The following is a 26,898-nucleotide window of genomic DNA, read 5'->3' on the forward strand; positions in this document are numbered from 1 at the left end:
CTCAGCCCGCATCCCGTACTGTAATTGTCAACATTATTTAAATAATGAAATATATATATATATATGAACACGCAAGTCATTCAAGTCATCGTGGCTCAAGTCAAGTCAAGTCCCGAGTCTTAGATTGCCAAGTCCAAGTCAAGTCACAAGTCATAAAAACAGCGACTCGAGTCGACTCGAGTCCAAGTCACTAAGTCTCAAGTCCCCATGTCTGATGTGGCTTACCAGAAGCATTGACTGACACTACATATGGATGATGCAATGCTTGAATTCACTACATATGGACTCTAGCATTTTTGCATAGAGAGCAGGAAATATGAGGGAAATGTCCCAGAGAAATCAACCAATACACACGAGGGTTTTTAGCAAGTAAACTGGAGTTCGTATGTATCATTTTTCTCGACTCCATGTACCGTAGTCTTTTCCAGCATCAAAATATCTCAAATGAGTGGAAATTGCTGGTGTGCAGCAACACACACAGGTCCTGTCCTATTTATTAGAAACTGTTCCAGTGCCTTATGTGGGCAAAAGAAGGAAAAATGGGCAATTGGGCTTTTTCCCTCTAATGAAACGGCATTTCATTGCTGGATCTTTACGTTGATTTTCTTCCAGGCAGTAGATCTGAACAAGAAAGGAAAAGACACCAAGCATCCTATGTACAGACGTCTCATCCACACTGCACTGGACGTTTCCAACATTGAGGAGGTATTAATGCCCTGACAGATGAAATAGCTGGTTGAAATAACTGTATGTAAATAATTCTCTTTTTGGGCACACAGAATCTGATGGGGGGGAAGTACAAAAACTTTGAGGACTTTAAAGCTGACACTCAGCTTATTGTCCACAATACAGCCATTTTGTATGGAGGTGGGTTTTTTTATTTAGGGTAACAAGAATCACTATACAGATATGGCTAAAGCACAAGTCGATATAAGATGTGTGAATATTTTTTATTTATTTATTGGAAAGACATGTTTTTGCAAATAAGCCACGAAACTCTCTTGCATTTGTAGTGCAGAGCGACCAGGCGGAGATGGCCCGTCTCCTTTTTAGTGACACCTGTCATGAGCTCAATGAGTTGCTGCTGTGTAAAAATTGCTTCTACCTGTCCAACGCCCGCCCCGACAACTGGTTTTGCTACCCTTGCGTAAGTAGTAACCAACATTTTGTGAAGATCTTTATTCAATTGTGCTTTTTGACACACAAGATTCAAATTCTGCTTCTGCAGACCGATAACTGCTCACGTTTTTTCCATTACAGCATGCCGTATTCAGAAACAAAATTAAATCCTACGCAAAATCCAATTAGTTTCATTTGTTTTTTAATTTTCAGTTATGATTACGATACCTTACAGCGTGGTTAAACAGGTGGCCAAAAAATAGTGTTAAACAGATTCCAGTTTGCCTCAATCAATTGATCAAGACTGTTTTGTTTGTAGCTTTTTATTTTGGCACAGCAAGAAAGAACAACCACTAATATACAAAAGAAAACAACAAAATATTTGCACACAAAAAATGCTGTACAATACAATAATATGATACATAAACATGTGCCCTAAGGGAGTAGGCTGAAGGTGACTTTGTCAGTTGTAACTATTTTAACAAAGTATAATTCCGAGAAAAATAAAATACTTAATAAAGAGTCACTTGACGCCACATTATAATGTTAAATCATCCAAAACGACCTTTGAGAAAGAAAGTACCGGTAAGCATTTATCTTCCTCATCAGAATATATTTGATTTTCTATAGAGGTAGTAGCAGGGCTTAGTCATGTCTTCACTTTTTTACCTCTCAGTAATGTGCGCGACACACAAGAGAGCCCTGCCTTAATCAGTTACATGGCTGAGGATGTTGTGATTATACAGCCTTTTGAAATTTAGCCAGTATATTGAGTTTTGTTTTCAGAATATGTATTTAATTTTTTTTCACTCCTGCGTGTTTTGGTGCATGAACTACGCTGGTTATAAGATTGACAATTGCGCAAACGAGGTTCCTCATCACGACACAATGTGTTACTTTTCTGTCAAAGTTTAATGTACACATTAAATACTTTTGTCTACTTTGGCAAGTCATTGCGCTAATAAATTTGCTGTTTTAAGAGAAGTCCACTGCTGTTTTTGGCTGAACGTTGTTTCTTTGATGTAGTTTCCCCTCACTGCATCAGCATTTTGATTTGTTCTAGCTACTAATGTGTGCAATTAAGATAATGCCACTCGATAAGATAGATAGATACCGTATTTTCCGCACTATATGGCGCACCGTGTTATAAGGCGCACCTTCAATGAATGATATATTTTAAAACTTTTGCCATACATAAGACGCACCCCATTATAAGGCGCTATAAGTGCATGCTGGTTTAAGATCAGGTAATTGTGCAATTTTGTAATTGTAATCCTGTGCAGTCCTTCGAGACATTTTTGGGATTAAGGGCTATTTACGGTAAATAAATGTGACGACTTGACTACAGTAGAGAATGTGGTTACGTTATGCAACCTCTAGATGTTGCCACGCTAAAGGGAATGTCAACAAAACATTCAAAAAGGTCAAACTTTATTAACAAACAAGCTTTCCACAACTCCATTCACTCCCAAAATAAATAAACAGCCATTTTATTATTTTCTCTGAGGTAAAGCATTTTCGTGACACATCTTTAACATCTTTGAACAACATCAAGGCATATAGTTTACTTTTCCTCCATTTAGTCAACACGCAAAGAAAAAAACGTCTGATTCTGTTATTTTAAATGAAACGTTAGTGCAATCGCAATAAAGTGACACTCGTAATGTGCAAAAACAACAAGTGCAAAACAATAACAATAAAGCAATAATATAATAACTGTAAAATGTAAAACGTAAACACACAAAAGAAAAACAGAGATCACTCTTCTGCTGTGTTCGAATTGACCATATCTCAGTGAATGGGCCATCCAACACGTCCGGTGTTTTTGTCCTGTGCCAGCGCTGTTGCCTTCATACGTATAGTTATCGTACTGACACTTCTGCTTGCCGCTCTTTGTTGAACAACCCACTGTTCAAGTGTCTCCTCTAACTCTGGCCATCTTGCTTTATTGCCACAGAAACTTTGTTGAGTTTTCCTTACTTGGCGGAGCTTATCTTCATCCTTTCTCCACTTCCGTACCATCGATTCATTTAAGTTTAACTCTCTCGCTGCCGCTCTATTGCCGTGTTGTGCTGCGTGACTGATCGCCTTGAGTTTAAACTCGGCGTTGTACGCGTGTCTCTTAACAGGAGCCATTTTTTATACAAATGCACGTATGAAAGAGAATCGTTGTTTAATATTTCCCAGTATGCACAGCGCGAAAAATGGAGTCGGCGGCTGTTTCTCGTAGTTGCAAGACCTTGCGAATTTAATATTGAGCCATATATAAGGCGCACTGTGTTATAAGGCGCATGGTCAGCTTTTGAAAAAAATTATGACTTTTAGGTGCGCCTTATAGTGCGGAAAATACGGTAGATACTTTATTCATCCCCGTAGGGAAATTCACACTTCCAAGATTCTGTGATGTTAAATCTTTTACCCGAGTTATGCGTGCCATTCAATATTGGAGCATACGTGTGTGTCATTATTCTGCTACTCATAACAATATCAATTTTGTGCATCCCTATCATAACTATAAAGTTTCTGTTTGTGTAAGAAATTTCAAAGTCTCAAAATGTCAGGTAACAGGGAGACAGTGGCAATGAAAAGAGAATGAAACGAATGGTATCATGCTTGTAATAATGGTTTGATTGGTCTCCAGAGTCCGAGTCATGACCTGGTGTGGGCCAAAATGAAAGGTTTCGGTTACTGGCCTGCGAAAGTGTTGCAGAGGGAAAACAACCAAGTGGACGTGCGTTTCTTTGGCAACCAGCACCAAAGGTTTGCAATTTCTGTTTATATCTGTCACTGTGTCCTAGATAGAAGCAATGCAACTAGCAGATACATTAAACTCAATAGAACATGTCCTGAATGCATTCTGTAGAGAGGATAAACATATCTAAACATTGGAGTGATTCATTTTCAAAAGGACCGTGTCTAATATTTAGTGACCTTAGTGGTACCAAAAAACCTTCATTCAGTAAAACAAACAAACATTGATTTGAATTATAGAAAACTACACAAACTATCTTAGCAATGTTACATTTTATGACTATTCATAGGTCGAGAAATTTGTTTCTTTGACATAGTGGAATCCGTAACTAGGAGTAGCTGCCATGTTTGTCTATCCTCTTCCTGCTCCGCTCTGCTCACTGGTTTATTTCTCCTTGGACGATACAGTACCATCTATTGGTCAAATATTATACAACGCACCTTTAAGGAAGGGCTACATTTCTGTAAGTAGACCAGCTTTTCCAACCTTTTTGGAGCCTATGGCACTCGTTTTGTAATTTAAAAAAAAACTCAAAGCACACCATTTATCGAAAATGTTTGAAAATGGATACCAGACATCAGTTACCCCAGAACACTGGTTAAAAAACACTAAACACATGAAAGGTTCCAAAAAATTCTCGTTGACACCTGTCATCTGCAGGGCATGGATTCCCTCGGAAAACATCCAGGACATCAAGGTCAGCGTGCAGCAGCTGCAGGTGAAACGCAGCATCGGTTGGAAGAAAGCCTGCGATGAGCTGGAGGTCTACCAACGCTTCCACAAGGAGGGCAGGTCTTGGAAAACGAAGCTTGAGGAAAGTAGTGACACGGATGGGGGACACAGTCCAACCTTGAGGAAGTCGCAGAAAGACAGCAATCAACGTATGGACAGGAAGCCCAAGGTGGAAAAAGCGCAGGACACACCGGAAAGAACGCAGGGCTCTAAGAGGACGGAAAGGACGGAACGAACCGAGGAGGCCGAGTCTAGCATCTCGTCCACCAGCAACGAGCAAGTCCGACAGGTGAGATTGTCGTTCCTAGCCCTAAAATATAGTTAGGCATAGTTTCAAGTACAGTAAACTCCTGGACAGGGTCATATGGATCCAAGGATGAACACTTTATACAGTAGAACACTGGGATACGACATTAATGCTTTCTGATGTGGGGATAACAAGGTGAAATTGCCATATGGCAGGGGCTAAAAATCTATAGTAATTAGCTAATGTGTTCCAAACCCTCAGTACCACAGATAAAAACTAAAATCAAATTGTATATACATGTTAAAAAATGGTAACAAATTTGTATTTAGTAACTACTACTTAGATTTAGTAAAAGTGTAAGTGAGTAAATTAAATTAAAAGTACATATACATGTAAAGGAAAAATACAATTTCATAGACCTTTGGTGTGAGTTGTTGCAGTAGAGGTCGGAGACGGCATAACTAAAATAAAACTGATTTTCACTGAATTTCCACTTGATGGGATTGACAAGCCTTAAAAAGCTTAGCTGCCTAAATAACATCCTCATTTTAGAAGTGCCCTGGTCATCAATATCGTATTTTATGGACTATAAGTTGGAGTTTTGATTTCATAGTTTGGCCGGGGCTGTGATTTCTTCTCCGGTGACACTTATCTGTGAGATTATTTAGGCATTATCATACTATTTAGTCTGAAAATCCTTTTCACTGTTACTGTATGAAATTTACAATGTTATCTTCACAAAACCGCAAGACGGCTCCCTGGCCTATGTTGATAATTTGAACCTTGCCCTGCTGTCGGTGGACATTTTCGAAGCTGAAGGAGGATGCGGTTTATCGCCACCTCCTGAGCTGGAGGAGTTGTTTACCTGTAAAAGTGACTCAGAGTATGAATATTTCATTGGATTTAGTGATTTGAGTGAAGCTGATAGTTTGGTAAGCATGTTCTTCATGCCAGAGTTATCTGAATAACTAATTATGTCATTACTGACATATTTGAGCATGTCTAATATATGCATACTGTGTTTTTTTATTTTGAATTGCCTTTCAAGATGTCATGCATGTTTTGGTTTTGGATTTTAGCAAATACATTTCCCCCAATAATGCGACTTATACTCCAAGTGCGGCTTGTATATGTTTTTGACAACATTTTCTGCTCTGTAAGGCTGACCGAATTATAAGGCGCACCCCCCAAAAAGTTTTTGTCATTAATTTTCCATACTTAACGCGTACCTGACTATCAGGCTCTACTGAGAAATGCCGACAAAACAGTCAGATCTGTCAATCTTTAATAACCCCTTAACGTTTTGACGGCCTGCCGGCAGACTGTTATGTAGCAAATACGTGTCTCACACGTACAGACACAGCGTCACCAGTCATTGAAATACGTCATTCCACATATCATTGGAAAGCTTTAACTCTTGGTATTCAAGATATGCTGATCATTAAAAAAGCGACTCATCATAGAAGCATCCTCATCAGTCTAAAAGAAGATACCTGAAAAGTATAAAGCCAGGGTAGCTCACCAAATATGTTGTCTTGCAGCCATCACATTCGATGATAATACACAACCATGGTTTCCTTACATTCATGCGCGTAGTCATTTTGACCATGCAAAATATTTACATATTCCAAAACAGGCAATAATGCAGACAAATGTTAAGCATCTCTGAATCGATGGACGTTGCTTGTTGCTAGCTGTCTGTCCAGCCCCATAATTCCGGTTTCAAACAGACTAGTAAAATTGTTTCCTCTAGGCTTTGGACCAACCCAACTTGTGATTCACATCTTTTTCAGCCAATTGCAAGCTTTTTTTTACCCCGCTTTGGCCTGTACAGTTCTGTAAATGCAAAAAAAGGACCTGCCTTCTTTACCTCCAAATAACTTAAGCCAATAGTGACAGATTTAAATGATGATTGACACATTGGTTCGAAAATGTAACACTGGTACAGGGGTCAGCAACGTTTGACACACCTGGCCAGCAGTGGCACGCGAGGGGTTAACCAGTGGCACACAAGCGCAGGGCAAAATAATTATTATTTTGAAAAAATGCGCATTTTTACCTGAAATTTAGACATTTTCAGTTACGCGCCGTGTTGTTCAGAGGCTTTACGGTAACGCTCCTCCTCCTCTGCTACGTGTGCGACCGTGTGTCTGCGCGGCGCCAAGAAGAGGAGGGATCCGTGTTTTATCCTAGCGCGATAACTGAACGAATCACGACAGCTCCCCCCCATGAAAAAATCTCGTTCTTTTTAGCCAGGGTGGACGGATGACTAGGGCTTTGTGCAAAAAAAAAAATGACCGCGCTGTTTGTGCATTTTGCCTCGAGAGCATTGTACCTCGGACATCAAGTGTTAAACGTCATTACGAGACGAATTATGAACGTGAATTGAAGGACAAGTCTGACAAGGCGGAGACATTAAAACATGCTGTGTCTAGGTACGGCAAACAAACACAGACCCTGAAAACCTTTGTCACTGCTAAAATAACACCACTGACGCAAGATATCACATCGCTCACTGCATAGAAAAGCACGGAAATCCATTTACTGACGCGAAAACATTCAAGAAGCGTACATGTGAGTGTGTGCGTGCGTGCAGCTGTTATTTCTGTTGCACTTACTTTCAAGAAGCTTTCTGCCTTGCTGCTGTTATTTCAAGTTTTGTTATTTTCTGCAACAAGATTTAATTGGTGGACGATATGGTAGCTGTCCATATCACTTTTCTTTGATTGTAGTTTATTGTTGATGAAGAGTGGTTGATTCTGGTTGATTCTTGTGATTTACATTCATTTTTTAGTTTATTGATGAATGAGAATAGTGGAAGATTGGTTAGTTCTAAGATTTCATTGTATATCCATTTTGTATATTTGGACTGATCGATATAAAAAAACTGTTTTGCAAGTCATTAATCTTGGTGTGGTACACTGATTTACAAGGAAATTTGAAAGTGGCACTCCACACCAAAAAGGTTGCTGACCCTTGCGTTGGTAAATATATATATATATATATATATATATATATCCCAGCATGCACCGCACACTACTTCTTCTACGCGGGAAAATTTTGTCAGTCGCTGCTTCTTGCTGTAATTGCGAGACCTGTTGTGGCTCAATTTTGATCCACATGTTAGGCGCACAGTATTATAAAGTGCATGGTCAGGTTTGAAAAAATTGAAGGCAGTAAGGGGCGTCTATAGTGCAAAAAATACAGTACGCACCGTTTAGCTTGTGCGACCTATAATCCAGAGAGACTTATAGTAAAGATAATACAATAGATCACGGCCATATTCATAGAAAATCGGCATCTTTATGACACAAACTAATAGCAGACCTGTGTTTTATACGACATTGACCAATGGCAGACAGGCATTTTAGTGACTGACGAGGCATGTGACTAAAACTAATACGCACAAACACCACAAAGTTTAAATTATAAAATTTTGATCATTCCACACATGTTAATGAGCAATGATGCAGAGAATGCTTTTTGATTGTGACTGGTTGTTCCTTCGCCGTAGATGAAAGGCAGCCAGGAGCCCAAAGCAAAAAAAAGCAGACGAATGCCCCAAGTGGAGCCCAAAGAAGAAGCCAGTGTAGGTTTTGACATCATTGTTTAAAGTGGAGTGACCTGCTTGTGTCAAATTATTATTTTTTTGCCCAAAAGTAAGCAGTAAAAACCCAACTGCTATTTTCTGTGGGCAGGATCCTGAACCAGAAATCGAGGCAGTGAGCTCCAGCCAGGAGATTAGCGTGTCGTGCGTGCCACCACCGCCCGAGAAGCAGTCCGTGTCTACTCAGACCAAAAAAGCAAGCGGCGGGTCGCCACGCATGCTTCACCGCGCAACGCAGACCAGCTCGGACGCCGCCGCCTGCCAAAATATGTGTCACGAGAAGTACACCAAGGCCTTCAATGACGTCAAGGAACGCATGAAGACCGACAACAAGCGAGAGACCGAGAGACTGGTCCGGGAAGCTCTCGAGAAGGTCAGCTGGCTTCCGCCGTTTTATGTCTTTTCGTGCTCACCTTGTTTGTAACTTTCTGCGCTGGCGGCAGCTGCGCGTTGAGACAGAAGAAGAGAAGCAAGAGGCGGTGAGCAAGGCCCTGAGTGGCGCTCAGGCTGAGCTGGAGCGTAAGTGCAAGCAAGTGAAGGATAAGTGCAAGGAGGAGCTGCTGGATGAGGTGAAGAAGTTGGTGGCACAGCACAAGCAGCTGGTCTCGCAGACCAAGAAAAAGCAGTGGGTGAGGTCCAAGATTCTATCGGTTCCTATCAAGTTTGAAAAAATAACTGCATTTTCATAATGTGAATACTTATTTTCCATCTTTGGCTATTCATTAAGGGCTCCCCAGTAGGGTTGCAATTGGCTCTTGTTTAATGTTAGTCTGACCTGAATGAGTTTGAAATAAATGTCACCTCCGTGCTATTTGGTAAAAAAGGACAATTCACTTACAAATGCAGCCACGGTGTCAGTGCATGCAAGATAAAAAAAAGATAACTGGCAAAATGCGAGTTTCGTCTGCAATGTGGATTGAACGCAGTATTTGAAAGTTAGTCTTCAAGTCTGTTTGCTCCCATTGAAGGTATGAGAGGGACGGGGAGCTGGGATACAAGGGAGATATGAAGAGAAAGAGAAACATGGGGAGGGAGAAAGTTCGGGAAGAGGAAAAGCAAAAGAAAGCGAGTGGGAGAAAAGATTAATTGAAACAGAGAGGAGACCGGAGTGATAGAGACAGATGGGCATAGAGATATAGAGGGTGGTAAAAAACAAGCGATGGCGAGAACGATAGTATGATGGAGAGAAAGAAACAGGGAAGTAGAAAAGAGGTGAGGAGGGAGGGGAATTGGACACAGACATGGAAAAAAGGAAGGGAGAAAGAGAGGGAAAATTTAAACAAGAGGCAAACTAAATGACACATTGAGACACAAAGCTTTTTGGGGGAAGAGCGAGAGAGAAAGACTGGGAGAGAAAAACTCGCTGAGAGGAAGAGTGGGAAGGACGGAATGAAAAACACAGTTGGAGAGGGGAGGGAGAGAGAAAAAGGGAGGTTGAAAACGATTGAGAGAGTAGGACAGCCCGCGAGGACTGCGGTGACAAAAGGGAAAACAACGGAAGACTGACAAAGAGACAGAGCGAGAGAGACTAACACATGGACTTCTAATAATAAAAGGGAGTGGAATCACACTTTTCAGCCTCCCTGGTAAGGACTATTCAGGAGAACTGGAGAGGTGGGTCCGCCAGGAAGTCGAATCTCTGATTCAAGAGGAGCAGTGTGGTTTTCGTCCCGGCTGTGGAACACTGGGCCAGCTCTACACCCTCTGCAGGGCCCTTGAGGGTGCATTGGAGTTTGCCTATCCAGTCTACATTTGTTTTGTGGACTTGGAGAAGGCATTTGACAGTGTTCCTCGGGAGGCTAGTGGGGGGTGCTTCGGGAGTATAGGGTACCGCACATTCTTATCCTGGCTGTGCGGTCCCTGTATTTACGGTGCCAGAGCCTGGTCCGCATTGCCGGCAGAAGGTCAGATTTGTTTCCGGTGGGAGTTGGACTACGCCAGGGCTGCCCTTTGTCATCGATTCTGTTCATAACTTTTGTGGACAGAATTATTAGCCGCAGCCTTGGTGAGGAAGGAGTCCGGTTTGGGGGCCTCAGCATTGCATCACTGTTTTTTGCAAATTATGTGGTGCTGTTGGCTTCCTCAGGCCGTGATCTTCAGCTCTAACTGGGGCGATTTGCAGCAGAGTGTAAAGCGGCCGGGATTAGGATCAGCATCCGAGACCATGGTTTTCAGCCGGAAAAAGGTGGCATGCTCCCTCCGGGTTGGAGATGACCCCAAGTGGAGGAGTAGCTTGGGATCTTGTTCACGAGTGAGGGTAGGATGGAACGAGAAATCGACAGACGGGTCGGTGCAGCGGACCGGTCTATCGTGCTGAAGAGGGAGCTGAGCCGAAAGGCAAAGCTCTCAATCTACCGGTCGTTCTACGTTCCTACCTTCGCCTATGGTCATGAACTTTGGGTTATGACCGAAAGAACACGATCCCGGATACAAGTGGTCGAAATGAGTTTCCTCCGCAAGGTGTCTGGGTTTTCCCTTAGAGATAAGGTGAGTAGTTCGGTCATCAGGGAGCGACTCTGTGTAGAGCCACTGCTCCTTCGCATTGAGAGGAGCCAGTTGAGATGGCTCGGATATCTGATAAGGAAGCCTCCTGGACGCCTCCCTCGGGAGGTGTTCCGGGCATGTCCCACCGGCAGGAGGCCCCAGGGGTGACCCAGGACACGCTGGAAAGACTCTCTAGGCGCCTCGGGATCCCGTCGGATGAGCTGGAGGAGGTGGCCGGGGATAGGGACGTCTGGGCTTCCTTGTTAAGGCTGCTGCCCCCGCGACCCGACCTCGGATAAGCGGAAGACGATGGATGGATGGAGGGGATGACTTTGAAATTTTCAAATTCTTGAATGCTCCTTTTCTCACTTTTCATTTTTTTCACAGTTTTTCTAAATCTCCTCACTTTTTGCTTTTCGCCCCGTTTATTTTTTTCAGTGCTACAACTGCGAGGAGGAGGCCATGTACCACTGCTGCTGGAACACGTCGTACTGCTCCATCAAGTGCCAGCAGGAGCATTGGCACGCAGACCACAAGCGAACCTGCCGACGCAAGAGATGAAAAGCCACACCCCCACTTCCTCCTTTGGTCCTGCCCACTTCCTCCCTTGCCCCGCCCACCTGTCATCAGTCAGTGTTCGCAACACACACATTTTGCCTTCCTAACGTCTTCAACTTTTTTAAAGAAAAAAATTTGTATTATTTAACTCGGTTTTTATCTAGTGGCGATGTTTTGTTGTGTCACAGAATGTTATTTAAGCGTGTGCAGCATTAAACCCCTTTTTCACATTGATTTCTTTGTTTTTCTGAACACCGTATTTTCCGCACTATAAGGCGCACCAGATTTTAAGGCTCACCGCTCAAAAAATTTGTCTTTTGCTCTCTATTTTTCATATATAAGACGCACCGGACCGTAAGGCCCATGGGAGTAAATCTACATTAGGAGAGACCTTATTTCTTTGTGCACAGTAATCCCTTGCTATATTATGGTTTACTTCTCGCGGTTTTACCAGTTAGCGGATTTTTATTGTGCATTGTGTTCTGCATTCTGATTGACCTAAACAGTCGCCCCTCTAATGACGTTGCGGCCTGAGTTGTACATTTACGTAAAACAGCTTTGATGAAACCTACATTTTGTATCATTTTAGACTTCAAGTTTCTTCAAAAGCTTTCACATCTACAAAACACTCTGGAACCGCTAAACCACACTGGCGACTGGGACGAAAAGAAAAATGCTTCCTATTGCAAAAAAGTTAGACTTCTCCACCCGCTAAACTTGCTCCGGAGCCACATGTGGTTCTTTGATGCTCCCTAATGGCTCACCGGCGTTTTTTTTTTTAATGTTTGATAATCAAACAATATTTGTTTTCTGTAAAATGGAACCAAGACATGTTTTCCCATGTCTATAGATCAGGAGTCTCCAACGTGGTCCTGCAGGCACCAGGCTTCCCCCTAAGGACTGCTGAGGTGCCTGCGGACCTCTTATTAAAATAGCTAACCAGTGCCTTGCCATTGTTTGAATATTGTTTTAGTTGAAGGATTATTTCAGTGGAGGAGTGCATTTAACCCTACTTCCAATAATTAACCTGAACAAGAACATACTAAGATTATTTTTTTTTATTTTAAAAACTGCTTATCATGTCAATCAGGTTGCCCTTTGCGTTATAATAACAAAAAGTAGATCTCAGCTTGAATAAGGTTGGAGACCCTGATATAATGTGTTTCCACCCTATAATTCTTTTATTAGGCTCACCTTTAGTTTGCCGCTCCAGACATTTTTTGCGGGTCCAGTATGGCTTGGGTTGACAACCGGAAAGTAAATGCAGTTTTCTCTAACTACCATATGATGGCGACAAAGTATAATGTGGAGAAAAGTGAATTATTAAGTATAGTACTTTTATTTGTCAAACAAATTATTGAGTCTGTAAGTTGGGTTTGTTTTCAGGATTTAATGTATTATGTAGTATTTAATGAAGTGTTGTAATTCGCGGGTTTCGACTATCGCTGGATTTTTGGGAACACAGCCCTTGCAAAAAAATGGGGGATCACAAACATTGCGTGCAACAGGAATCCCACCCAGGTCGTGGCAGTGAGAACACTGAAACCTTACCACTAGATCACTAGTGATACTGATAAACGCAAAAAGCTCGACGAGGAAAACATCTCTTTGGTGTTTTTGATGAATCGGGTTTTGCGTTTATATATACCTCTAAGGCTAAGTTTCTGTTTTCTCCATTCTCTAACATTCGTTTCTGGCACTGTGAGTGAAAATGGCGTGAAAATTGGATAAAACCTAACAAATGCTCAGCTGTTTATCGATTGATCAATCATTTCACAAATACTGTAGTATGCATGCCATAAGACCTCGTGTAGTAACACACACGAATGGATACTGTATGTACTTCAAATCTTATCCATCGTATTTTGCGGCGACCTTTCTAATTTCTGGCCAAGTTGGTGTTTTTAGGTGCACCTTATAGTCCGGAAAATGGGGCAAAATGTGAAAAAGACGACATAGGCAGAGTTCTACCTAAAATTGATCAAATTAATGAATCCAAATCAAATTTGTGGTATATTGGGAGACAGGGTCGCAGCATCCTTGCTGATGTTTTGAATCATTCTGCACATTTTTTGTTTTAATTTGTTTAACGACAAAAAATGGATTCCTAGTTATCTATTGTTAAATTCATTGTAATAAAGTAATGTTCTTGTTATGAGATGCGTCAAAGCAGGAACGGATCAACCGAATCTTGATATCACATTTATGCAAACTAGGTTAACCTAGCAGTGGCACCAGGTGAGTTTTTTTCCTTCACTCTCCTGCTCCAAGGAAATTAATTCCCCGTCTTGTGAAATTTGTTATCAGCCCATGCTCGACGTGTAAATAATCGGATTTGTTTGCATGACTTTTCTGTTTTGTTTCTCTTCTCGAACAGGTTCTCAATTCTTATTATTTTTACATATTTGACAACTATGTTGAAATGTGCAAGAACATGACGTCTGTTGTGAAGTCTCACCTCTTCACCTTTTTATTGTTATTCTTAGAATATCCAAACATGGCTGCCTTTACACTACAGTTACAGGTAGGCCTCAACTTATACAATACCGTCAGCTCTGACAGGTTGTTTGTAAATCCAATGTTTGTCGAATCCCAGTTAATTTTGTTTGAAAATAAGGAAGTAAAGTAGACCCTTAGGATACGACGTGAATCCATTCTGAGGTTGGGATCGCATAGGGAAATTAGCGTAAAGCGGGGGATCGCAACCCATGGCTATTGTGTTTTGAATCCCCGGTATCACAGCTAAAGACATCAAAAGAACAAAATTGCATAAGGTTATCTCTTGCTCTATGGCGGTTTACATTCCGCAGTTTTGCTGTTTCATTGATTTTCATCATTTATTGTGTTCTGCATTTTGATTGGCGGTGAGAGAAATAGTCTTCCTCCATTTAGCCAGAGTTTGACTTCTCCACTCGCTAAACTTGCACTAGACACACATGCGGATCTTTGGCGCACTCTTGTAACTCCCTGGCGCTTTTTCAAAAATATATGGTAATGGAAAAATATTTTTTTGTTGGACAGAAATGCACGTTAAATTCAGTTTTCCATAATGTCCGCACGATGGCGGCAAAGTATCATGTAAAGTGGATCGGGTTGTTAATAATAATAATAATAATAATAATAATTTCCTTTGTATTGTCATTCTTTGTAACAATGTACACAGAACGAAATGTCGATACACCTGACCCGTTGTAGCGAGTCGATGCAGCCGCAGCCAACAGAGGGCGCCACCATTATACCAATTAGGTATGTCTCGGCCGAGGCGCTAACCAGCGACCTCCAAGTCTCAAAGCGGGCACACTACCATCTAGGCTACTGAGCTGGTCCATACAGTTCAGTTGTGCATAGAACAGCAAGATAATTTATAAAATGATTATATGACAGTACAGAAGTTATTTGTAAAGTACTTTGTTACAAATACTTTAATAAATTAAGGTTCGTACTTTTCGGGTTTTGACCATTTTTTTGAACACAATCCCCATGAAAAACAAGGTATTAATGCATGTTATTAAATAACATTATAACTAAACATGTTAACGAAAAAGGATTTTAATTAACCTTTGGTGTGACGTGATTTGAGCTGGTCTAGTGGAGTTGGTTGGTGGATGCAGAAGGGCGGGGAGAATGGGCATAAAAGAGTGACTGGGCAGACTGATTTCAAAGAGTGTCACGCCCATAGACTCGCTGTACTTAGTCGCCGCTTTTCAACAATAGTCATCCTCTTCAAATTGTTAAGGCCAACTTAACGGGGGTAATGATGTCTGTGCCTTCTTCGTATTTCTTGATAATCTCAGGCTTTGTTTCCAGGGTTATCTTTTTTCTTCCCCTTTGTGTCACTGCAAGCCTTGGAATCCATAGCAAGTACAGTAGAAGATAATACAATGTTGTATCAGAGACTTGCAAGAAAGGCATTGTGGGAGGGAGTTAAACCGAAACAGACCAGAATCTTATATGACGTCGACCAATAGAAAATATGCAAATTTGAGATGAAACTCGTCATACGCACACATTTTATGTTTTGGGCACTCTAAGTAGTTAGTTCATGGGGAAATGGCTGTAAATAAATTGATAATGTCGTAAGGCGGGGGACTCCGTATCCTGTGGGTCTACTGTACTTTGCTTTTAAATGTCCAACGTGATGGAGACAGGTTATGCGGACCTTAGAATGTGTTGGTCTTGGAAAAATAATTGTTTATGTCCATTTTCTGACACCGGGTGGGCCAAACCATTTGGTGCATTTTTTTTTTTGCTGTGTTAATTTGATACAATGTCCCGTTTTTGAATACCAAGATATAATCCAATTCATTCATCAACGAATGATTGGAGTATCAAAACCAGAGTTTGATTTTTGTGCCGTCATTTTCATTCCGGTTCTATGTAAAGTTTTTTTTTTTTATGTTTTTGACAGAAAATCATTTCCACCAACACTTTTACAAGCCAATATAATTGTTCAGAGAAAAAAGTGTGTCTCCCCGCACAAAATAATGTTATCTTCCTGTTCGATAAGAGCCAATCAATTTTCATGCTCCAAAGTCAATTTTGGGTTTTTGATGCTCTAGCAATATGTATATAAATCTGTTCTATGTGCTAACATGGAGGAAATAAATGTATGAATCGAGTGCCTCTGCTTTGTGTCTTGTGTTGCTGCCCAGATGGTAAATGGTCTGCATTTATATAGCGCTTTTCAAGTCAATAAGGACTTCCCAAAGCGCTTTACAATGTGCTTCACACTTACCCATTCACACACACTCACACGCCAATAGCGGTCATGCAGCCATGCAAGGCGCCAACCTGCTTATTGGGGGCATTAAGGATTCAGTGTCTTGCCCAAGGACACTTCGACATATAACACAGAGGAACCGGGAATCGAACTTTGATCCCAAGACAAATGTAAAATACAGCTGTCTAGTATAAAGAATAATTCATCCGAGGTCAAAATAAGTAGGAAATGCTTAAAATGTTTTCCACTCTATGTATTTATTTGGTTAATGAATGGAAATGGAGCTTCCCTCGCCAAAACACAACTTCAAATATTTCCATAATGAGCATATGAAAAACTGATGGAAGTGGTCCAGTTTATTTCACATAAAATGCACTGAAAAACCAAATAAGCTTTTGCCCGACAATCGGGTTAAGGTTCTAGAATTTGACTCTGTTTGATCCTGGTTTGTGGTCTGGGGTAAGTCTTGGTCGAACGGCTCTTGTCTGTTCAATTGGTCAAGGTTCTAGAATTATGTCATCTGTTGCTAAGCTGTGGTCTCGGATAAATCTTCATCGAACAGTTTTGCCATACAACCTGGTCAACGTTTTAGTATTTGGCTTGTCTCCGTAAGTTGTGGTTGAACGCTTTGTGGCCTTTCATCACAGTCAAGGTTCTTCTTGTTTGTGGCTGAGTTAAGATCTGAGGTAAACCGTGGTCAAACACTCCTGAGCTGTTCATCTGGTCAAGGTTCTAGAATTGATCTTGTGTCTCACTGAATTTTGTCAGGGGTGAGTCATGGTTCAAATCTTTTTGTGCTGTTTAATTTGGTCAAGGTTCTAAAATACAGCTTGTGTTTGTGGCTGAGCCATGGTCTGAGGCTGAGCGCTCTGTTCATCTGGTCAAGGTTCTAAAATGCTGTTTGACTGTGGTTGAGCTGAAGCTTTGGGTGAGTCTTGGTTGAATGGTTTTTGGCTGTTCATATCGTTGATTTTCTAGAATTCTACTTGTGTCTCACTGAGATGTGGTCTAGGGTGAGTCTTGGTCAAACTACTTTCTTCCTTTCAACCAGATCAAGGTTCTAGATTTCTGTTTGTGTCTGACGTCTCTGGCTGTTAGCCTGGTGGAGTTGTCGAGGGAGACTCCTTGAAGTTTGAACTTAGTAAAGGTTATAGAATTCTGCTTATGTGTTGCCGAGTTGTGCGTAGCGTGAGTTGTTGTCAAATGCTCTTAGGCTGATTAACTTAGTGTAGGTTCTAGTCCTAGATTTCTACTTGTCTCACTGAGCAGCTGTGGTCTGGGGTGAGTCTTGCTCAAACACGCTTTTGTTGTTTGTTTTGGTGTGGTGTGAATCTTGGCCGAACGCTCATACTCTAGAATGCTACTCGCGTTTGTGGCCAAATTTTGGTCTATGGTGAGTTGTGTTGGAACTGGAACACTCTTTGACGTTTGTACCTCGTCAAGGTCCTTTTATCTCTGTCGCTGAGCTGTGATCTAGGGTAAGTCATGGTCAAATTTTCTTTGGCTGTTCATCTGTTTAAGTGTCTAGATTTCTTGTGTTACTGCGTTGTGTTCTGTATTGAGCATTGGTCGTATCCTCTTTGACTCTTCAGCCTGGTCAAGGTTTGAGAATTGTTGTCTTGTTAAGTTATGGTCTGAGGTGATGGATGGTCAGGGGTAGTCTGATCTTTAGCAGTTTAGCATGGGTGTATTCACACCTCCATATCCAATTCTGTAAATTGTCTCTTTTCAGCAGGAGAAATGGAAGGCCTTTCCGTCCGAGTGTGCCAGACTAAGATCTGGGTGCAGTTGTCTGCTCGAGGCTCCAGCTGGTCCAGGGTAACCAGTTGCTTCAATAAATTGCCCTCCTGGTGACCAGACTTTGCGTCCAATTTGAAGTTTGCTTGAGGGTCAGACAAAATGAGCTCCAAGTTGATCGCAAAGGCAGCCATGTCGAGCGCAAAAAGCCGACTCGGGTCGTATTTCACGTCAAAGCCATAGACCTTCCCCAAGCTGTTGACTTTGACAGACTCGTACCAGGCCCCTCCGACCAGGCCCACTGGCCACACCGACACGCGTTTGGTGAAGCGCATCTCCTCGAACAAGCGCAAGCTGTAGGTGTTGTCGTCGTCCGCAAAGTAGACCACACCCTGCCGGTTTCCGCCCGAGCCCAAAGTCTTTCGGAGCCAGGCCAAGCCCAGATTCCTTTGCAGAGTCCCCCTGTGGAAAGTTCTAATCGGGGAGCCGTTTCTGCTTTTAGATCCGCTTGGCGACGGCACGTTAAGGTGGGCGTACTCTAGTCCTGACTCGTGGAGGACTTGGGCCACCAAGCCGGTCTTGTTTTGGGAGTCCTCCACCAGAATCCATTTGAGCTTGGTCACCTGCCGCAAGGTGTTGGCCAGACGGGTAAGCTCAGCTTTCTGCACCGGTCGGCGGTAGGTGGGCGTAATGACGAAGATGGTTGGCAGGTCACGGCCTGGGCGGCTCGCGCATGCCCTGCCCTCGTGCCAGACATTCAACAATAAGGTCCACGTCAGCATTAGTAGAGACAAAAACAGAAAGCCGAGCACTTTTTGTTTTTTGCCCAACTGCATGTCCAAATCTTGCCAGCTCCTTGCTCGGCTGCTGGACAAATGACAAAGACAGTAAGGCATGGTTACCATTAGGGATGCACCTAAAATGAGTAAAGCTTGACTGAATACTGTCAAAATGAACTGTACCGTAAGGCTCATCTGATTATAAGCCACACCCGGACATCACTTAGATGTAGTAGCACTTATGCTGTTAGGCAAGGGGAAGAAAAGCTACTGGACGAGTTCTAAGTTTGATTAGTTATAAAATAGAGGAAACACCAGTCAAAATTAATTTCAACAAAAGCCAACTAATTAATGAATCGGTGAACAAGACAATAGACAACATTCATTATGAATTGTAATAAAAGAACAATCTTATTTGGTTTAAGTACTTGATGTTAAGCGTGTGGCCTGCGGGCCAGAATAAGCTCGCCATGGCTTTTAATACAGCCCGTGAAATGACATTTGAGAGAAGTGCAAAAGGAAAACAAACTGCAGGTTTAAATATGTCCACTTACAAAGCAACTGGAGCTGGATTTATCTCTGTCTGTCTCTGTTCTTTCTTTTACTTTCTCTCGCTTCTCTTTTCCTCTGTCACTGTCCCTCTCCTTTCTTTTTGTCTCTCTTTCCTGTTTTTTTCTCTTTTCCTCTTTGTTCTCTTTCTCTCTCTCTCTCTTTTATACAATTTTCTCTGTCTCTGTGTTTCTCTCACTCCATCTTCTCTCTTCTTTCTCTCTCACTTTCTTTCTCCCTCTCAATCTTTTTTTTCTCTCATATTTACACTTCCTCCCCCTTTTTTCCCCTCTTTCGCTCTTTTTCTTTCTCTTTAATCTATCAGCTTTAGGTACTTGGGTTGTGATGTGGCTGCAGTTGGTGGAATGGAGTGCAAGGTATTGCACAGAGTGAATCAAGGAAGCAAGGTTCTGGGTGCTCTGAGGAGAGTGATGAGCAACAAGAGTATAAGTGGATGTTCAGAGGGGATGTATGAGAAGTGTGATTGTGCCGTCTGTGTTCTATGGTGCAGAGACTTGGAGCCTGAACGCATAATTAAGAAGGAAATTTAATGTGTTTGAGGACTATGTTAGGAGTGACAAGATTGGATAGATTGAGAAATGAAATTGTGAGAGACAGAACTGGAGTAGTCGTGGAACTGAGCAAGCGTGTTGATAAGAGAGTACTCGGTTGGTTTGGACACATGGAGAGGATGGATGAGGAACGAATGTTGAAGAGGATCTACAGAGCAGAAGTCAATGGAAGGAGACCTAGAGGAAGGCCGCGATTGACGTGAATGAATGGTGGTGTGAGTGCGCTGCAGGAAAGAGGTCTAAATATAATGGAAGCTAGAGCTTTTGTTGGTGATAGAAAGGAGTGGAGACGTGTTGTGAAAGAATAGTGGGATTGTGGACGCGTTCTTAAGGATGGGCTGGGCACCCGTATGATGCAGCAGGGGTAAACCAGTGAAAGCTGTCGGGCCCTGCTGTTGAACTAAAGAGTGTGTTGTGTCACCCTGACCCGAGTGACATGGCCGCTTTCTGGTGTCCCGTTTCATCTGGAGAGACGAATGCATGACCAACTTAGGTCCTGAGGTGCTTTACTTGTTTGGGCGTTTGGGTTGGCCATGGTCCAAAAAAGTTTGTGCGTGTTTTTTTTGCTACTTTTTCCCCCCTTTTTAAAAAAAAATTCTTTGTTCTTGTATGTGTTAGGGTTAGGGTTATCTTGCTGTCGGTCACTCCTCTTAGGGGATATGACCAAGGTCGATAGATAGATAATCTACCAGTTGGTCCCCGTAACAATGTTTTTTCTAGTATGTGGACCCCGATCTAAAATTACTTTGACACCCCTGGTTTAAGGTGCTAGATGAGAAATCATAAATTTGGTTAATCTCCGCTTACTAACCTTGTTTTATTTCTATTTGAATTTGATGACTGGTAATCAATTCCTATTTCTATTTTAACCAAACCTATTTTATTCTCAAAATTGACATGAATGCGCACTGATAGAGTTTCAGAATCAGCCTTAATCTGTTTTGTGTCAGAATTTGAAGTCGCTCAATAATACACAACAAATTTCATTGTGATTCAAATGAATGACAAGAGGGTTCTTCAATTAAGCAAAGAAGACATCATTCTGATGTTTTCCAATTGAGGGATCCCCGATCCATGGATAGCTTTTATCGTCGCCGGCGACTTTAATCAGGCATGCATGCATGATGGACTGTAGTTCCCAAATTCACTCAATACGTGGACTGAGTAACCAGGGGAAAAAAAAACACTGGACTGTGTGTACAGTAAGATGAAACATCTAGTTGGATCCGGCCATCTCTGTCTGTCCCTCATCCCCTCCGGAGGAAAACAAAGCCTACAACAAGGACAGAACAAACATTTTCTTTGTTCCTTTATCTTCTTTGTTTTTGTTTATCCTCAGAGTAAAACGTGGGTCTGGAGTGCCACGTCCAATTTCGTTGTCACAATATATTCAGATTCAGATTCAGATTCAGATTCAGATCTACTTTATTGTCATTCTAGTACACGTGTATACAGAACGAAATGTCGATGCATCTGACCCCCACAGTTTCCTTGAATGTACAGATATAAATAATGTTGTATTGTATTTTGGCTACGTGTAGTATTTTACCATAGTGCCGATAGTGCAAGAAGAGTAGCTAACCAGATGTACAATATGGGCAGTCAGGTTAACAAGTCAGGTACACAGTAACATTAACACTGTAACAATAACGCTGTAATTACAATAGTGCAGAGAGCAATGTGCAAGGAGTGGCAAGCTATAAAAAAAACTGCCAGTAGTGCAAAAGTCAGATTAGCAGCCGTTTAGATTTAAGTTAACTATATGTTAGATTGACCATTTAACAGTCTAATGGCCAGGGGGACTAGACTATTGCGGAGCCTGGTGGTCCTGCACCGCACACTGCAGTACCTCTTCCCAGAGGCTAGCAGAGTGAACAGTCCATGATGGGGGTGAGAGGGGTCCCCGGTAATGTTTTTTGCATGGGATAGGCAGTGCTTCTGGCCAATGTCCTGAATGGAGGGAAGTGTAGTCCCGATTATTTTCTCTGCTGTCCTCGTTACCCTCCTCACACTACCCCAGTCGGTAGCGCTGCAGCCTCCACACCACACAGAGATACAGCTGGTCAGGATACTCTCTATGGTGCCCCTGTAGAATGTAATGAGGGAGGGTGGGGGCAGGTGGGCTCTCCTCATCCTCCGCAGGAAGTACAGGCGCTGCTGTGCCCTCTTAACCAGTGATGCAGTGTTTACGGACCAGGTGAGTTTGTTTGTAATGTGCACCCCTAGGAACTTGATACTGCTGACAACCTCCACAGCCTTGTTGTTGATGCAAAGTGGGGCATGGTTGGGCTGGATTTTCCTAAAGTCGACAATGATCTCTTTAGTTTTGTCGACATTCAGGACCAGGCTGTTGTCCCTGCACCAGCCCACCAACTGCTCCACCTCCTCTCTGTAGGCCAGGTCGTTGTCATCCCTGATGAGGCCCACCACTGTTGTGTCGTCAGCATACTTCACGATGTGGTTTGTGGCGGACCTAGGGACGCAGTCGTGTGTCATCAAGGTGAACAGCAAGGGGCTTAGGACGCAGCCTTGGGGGGAGCCCGTGCTGAGGTAGATGACATCTGAACTGTTCTGACCTATCCGCACTGATTGGGGTCTGTCACAGAGGAAGTCCAGCAGCCAGTTCCGCAGGGGGGTGTTGAAACCCAGGAGTCTCATTTTGTCTACCAGATGTTGTGGGATGATGGTGTTGAATGCTGAACTGAAGTCCAGGAACAGCATCCGCACATGGGTGTTCTTCTCCTCTAGATGTGTCAGGCTCAGGTGAAGCGCAGAGGAGATGGCATCCCTGGTGGAGCGGTTTGTCCTGTAGGCAAACTGAAAGGGGTCGAATGAGGAGGGGAGACTGGAGGTGATGTGCTCTTTAACCAGTCTCTCAAAGCACTTCATTATGATAGGAGTCAGTGCAACGGGCCGGTAATCGTTGAATGATAAGATCTGGGGTTTCTTTGGCACTGGGATGATGTTGGCAAATTTGAAGCATGATGGTACTATGGCTTGGTCTAGCGAGGTGTTGAAAATGTCTGTTAGTACACAAGCCAGCTGATCGGCGCACTCCCTAAGTACCCGCCCCGGAATGTTGTCCGGGCCTGGAGCCTTCCTTGTGTTGACCCTTCTCAGGGTCTTCCTCACGTCAGATGAGTCCAGGTGGAGTGCTCTTTCGTCCTGATTTGGAACCGCTTTCGCTGCAGGGGTGCCGTTTTGTGCCTCGAACCTTCCAAAGAATTTGTTGAGGTCATTCAGAAAGTCCATGCTAGTGTTCTGCACTGGGGCGGTGGTTGACTTGTAACTGGTGATGGCCTGGATGCCTTTCCACATATCCCTGGTGTTGGTTGTGCTGAGGAAACGTTCCTGGATTTTTTGATTGTGCGTTCGCTTTGCTAGTCTGATAGCCCGGTTCAGGTTAGCCCTCGCTGATAACAGCGCCTCCTTGTCACCAGATCTAAAGGCAAGGTTCCGTACTTTTAGTTGTTTTCGTATTTCAGCAGTCATCCAGGGCTTCTGATTGGCACGGGTGCATATAGTTTTGTTATTGCTGACGTCTTCTGCGCATTTACTGATGTAGGCTGACACAGAAATGGCGTACTCATCTATATTTATTTGTTGTTGTAAGTGGCAGCCGATTTAAACATGTCCCAATCAGTGCAATCAAAGCAGTCCTGTAGTGCCTCCATTGCCCCCTCAGACCACACCCTCACCTGCTTCACTGTAGGTTTTTCTCTGGTCAGCAGGGGCTTGTATGCTGGAATTAGCATAATAGAAAGGTGATCTGATGAGCCAAGATGGGGGCGGGGGGCTGCTTTATATGCACCTTTGATGTTTGTGTAGGCCAGGTCTAATGTGTTCCTACCTCTTGTAGCAAAGTTTACATGCTGATGGAAATGCGGGAGAACTGTTTTCATATTGGCCTGGTTAAAGTCCCCCGCCGCAATAAAAATGCACTCGGAGTAAGCATGCTGCAGTTCACTCACAGTTCGGTAGAGAACGTCCATTGCCTCCTTCGTATTAGCGCTGGGGGGCACGTACACGGCAGTAATGATGGTCGCGCTAAACTCCCTCGGTAGGTAGAATGGTCTGCAGATCACCGTCAAAAGTTCAATGTCTCGTGAGCAGTGTTTCGATATTATCTTCGCATTTTTACACCAGTTGTTGTTGGTATAAATGCATAGACCGCCCCCCTTGCTTTTGCCGGTGAGCTCGCCGCTTCTATCAGCGCGGAAAGCAGTTAGCCCCACAATGCTAACAGCGTCATTCGGGATAGATGAGTTTAGCCATGTCTCCGTCAGAATTAAAGCACAACAGTTCGTCAATTCGCGGTTCGATGTAAATTCCACTTGTAAATGGTCCAGTTTGTTGTCCAGGGAGCGGACGTTGGATAGGAAAATGGATGGTAGAGGCGTTTTGAAGGGTTTAGCCTTCATCCGAGCCGTTAGCCCGGCCCGACAACCTCGTTTCCTTCCCCGGTCACAGCGCTTCCGCTTGCCACTTTTACTCGCTGCTTTGTCGGCCGCTGCGTTCTGTTGACGTAGCACTCCGAGGCTAAGTAAACACTCCAGAGTGATCGTCGAAATTTGCGCTGGATTTCTGGATGTTCGCATATCCAGCAAAAAACTGCGATCGTATATTAATCTACAGTTAGAGTTGTCTTTGTTCGCCCTCATAAACTGAGTCGAAGATTGGGGTTTTTGACTAGAATGTGAGAAACTGTCGGGAGCAGATCCAGCCGCCGCCATAGAGGGCGCCGCCATCTTGGATATCTTGGCCATATTCAACCCATGTTGCAACAATGACAATAAAGGTATATTCTATTCTATTCTATATTGCTGGTTACTCAAAGTTCAAGAGTCCACACAATAAAAATCAAAAGATAAATCCAATTCTTCCGCAACGTTGATGTAAAGCTTTGTAAAGTATGAGATCCTGCCTGGATTCTTGGTCTGGGATAGCTCGCCACCCGCTTGGCTTTTGAAAAAGGCCAACAAAAGAAATACTTTCAGTCTCCTTAACGAATAAACTTTTAAAAAACGTTGAGCCGTCTGCAGTTGCGTGTCAAGAAACATAAAAGAGGCAATTACTCGTTGACCCTGCTAGTTACAATAACGTGTAAATTGACACAGAAAACATACATGGCAAGTAACAATATAAAAGACGATCAAAAGACATATTGAACATGAAAAGATATCTCAAATTTGATGTACCCGGTAAATGTTATAATGTTACCATGAACAATGTTTTTCCTAGTGCATCAAAGCAACTTTTTAAAGATTCAAAACTCACCAAAACTCGTCTAGATCAATTTGTTTTTTTGTTCTTTTATGAATCACACCTTCTCCGCTGGAGTTAATGAAAAAAAGGAGAGATTTGGTTTTCCAATTCCAAGCAATGTCGTGTTAACAATTGCTGGCATAGTGACAGGTTCCGTCTGCCATCTTCTCTGGCTTACATGTCTGTCCACACCAAGTGATTACAAAAGACTGGCTCTTGGCACTTGCTATGATGTCTATGATGAATTTATTTGTTTGTAACACAAAGGAGGTTACACAAGTCCGATCTGGTGGCTGTATTCCTTAACCACTAGCGTTGTAGGGTAACCATTATCTGTGGTGTGTCCTGGACAAGCGCAGTCTGGCGGCGCCCATCCTTCTCCAGGCCAACAATTGTTTCCACCCAGTCTCAAACCGGGGACCTTTCGCGTGTTAGGCGAATGCGCTAACCACTGCACCACGGAACACAAAGAAGGCTTGATGAAACGCACCAAAAACAAAAATATGAGAGAAACAATACTGTGGATACCCCTGAATAAGTGGTTCTCAACTGGTCTGACTTTGGGACTCACCATTCAACCCGAATGACAAGCTGTGCCCCAAGTCAAGAAAGAAATTCCACTCCTCAAATGTATCCAATGAATTCATTGTGCAGTTTGAAGGAGAGATAGTAGATTACATTCCTTTTTTTTGGTCAAAAATAAAATGACTAGCAATACCTAAACAACATCAAGTACTGTATATACTCACATATGGGCCTATATGTCGTTTAAGCGACCCCCCAACTGCTTTAAAACAGCCACAAACTTTAAAAAAATCAAAATATTAATATAGTGTATACTTAAATATTGATAATTATTTTATTATGTTCTTAATGAAAAATTAACATAGACTGGGTGGGAACCTTTGTTGGCCTGGAGAGGGATGGGCACCACCAGGCTCTACACACCACAGGAAATGGTGCCCCTATGACCCTGGTGGTCAAGTCAAGTCAAGTCATATTTACCTACCCACCCCCACACATTTAACATTTAACAGTGATCCCAAGAGCCAAGAAGAGATCCGCAGGTTCAAGAGCGTTCTCCGTCCGGGCCCCGGTGCTGTGGAATGCCCCTGAGATTCAATCTGCAACCTCAGTGGAAATGTTTAAATCTAAGCTTAAAACACACTTCTATTCTATAGCATATGAATAACCTATATTTTATGTTGACAATATCTGTAGATTATTTGTTGTTGCAACATCCGTTGCAGCCTGGTCATCCTGGAAGGAGGATTACCTCATGTTTCAAGGTTTCTTCATTTTCCTCATGTTGAGGTATTTAATTTTTTCTTTGCCCTCATGTAGGTTTTAGGTCAGGGGAAGTCTGTGGTTTCCAATAATCTGTGGTCTAATCTGTCTTTGAGACTCTTCGTGATTAAGGGCCATACAAATAAACATGACTTGATTTGACACACATACTGTTCTGATGCACAAATATGTTCCTGATTTACTCAAGTTTAAAAATCATGTGTCTTAATGAAAGCACATGCAAGGTAAAAAAAAAAAAATCGCAAATTTGGATCGTGCAGCAGGACAACAACCTGAAACACGACAGCAAATCCACTTTTGAATGGTCAAAAAAAAACAAAATAAAGGTTCTGGAGTGGCCAAGTCAAAGTCCAGATTTAAATCCAATCGAAATGCTGTGGTGTGACCTTAAACAGGCAGTTTATTCTCAAAGAAAATATCTCCAATATGGCAGATTTGAAACAGTTATGTAAAGAAGAGTGGGCTGAAA

General features: G+C 42.6%; 1 protein-coding gene and 1 pseudogene across 7 annotated transcripts in view; one reads left to right on the forward strand and one right to left on the reverse strand.

The window, feature by feature from the left end:
- zmynd11 (zinc finger, MYND-type containing 11) overlaps positions 1-16,118 on the forward strand; it is a 40,302-nt gene extending 24,184 nt beyond the window's left edge. For all 5 annotated transcript variants that reach the window (XM_088345335.1, XM_088345345.1, XM_088345372.1 and 2 more), the window contains 9 exons: positions 613-705; positions 780-867; positions 1,014-1,147; positions 3,761-3,879; positions 4,532-4,892; positions 8,365-8,439; positions 8,549-8,830; positions 8,901-9,086; positions 11,380-16,118. In XM_088345335.1, the coding sequence (XP_088201461.1) occupies positions 613-705; positions 780-867; positions 1,014-1,147; positions 3,761-3,879; positions 4,532-4,892; positions 8,365-8,439; positions 8,549-8,830; positions 8,901-9,086; positions 11,380-11,502 (1,461 nt within the window). In that variant the 3' untranslated portion in view covers positions 11,503-16,118. The remainder of the gene's footprint in view (positions 1-612; positions 706-779; positions 868-1,013; positions 1,148-3,760; positions 3,880-4,531; positions 4,893-8,364; positions 8,440-8,548; positions 8,831-8,900; positions 9,087-11,379) is intronic.
- A 387-nt stretch (positions 16,119-16,505) lies between these two features.
- Positions 16,506-25,311, reverse strand: LOC148376254 (galactosylgalactosylxylosylprotein 3-beta-glucuronosyltransferase 1 pseudogene; annotated as a pseudogene). 2 transcript variants are annotated; one of them, XR_015851491.1, is made up of 2 exons: positions 25,134-25,311; positions 16,506-18,820 (listed from the first exon to the last, which is right to left on the reverse strand). The product of XR_015851491.1 is annotated as a galactosylgalactosylxylosylprotein 3-beta-glucuronosyltransferase 1 pseudogene, transcript variant X2 (transcript). The 2 variants fall into 2 exon arrangements; XR_015851489.1 differs by having other exon boundaries at positions 16,506-18,823.
- Positions 25,312-26,898: the final 1,587 nt, after the last annotated feature.

Source organism: Urocampus carinirostris, chromosome 1, assembly GCF_059441175.1.
Source record: "Urocampus carinirostris isolate Australia breed hairy pipefish chromosome 1, RoL_Ucar_1.0, whole genome shotgun sequence".
Lineage (NCBI taxonomy): Eukaryota > Metazoa > Chordata > Actinopteri > Syngnathiformes > Syngnathidae > Urocampus > Urocampus carinirostris.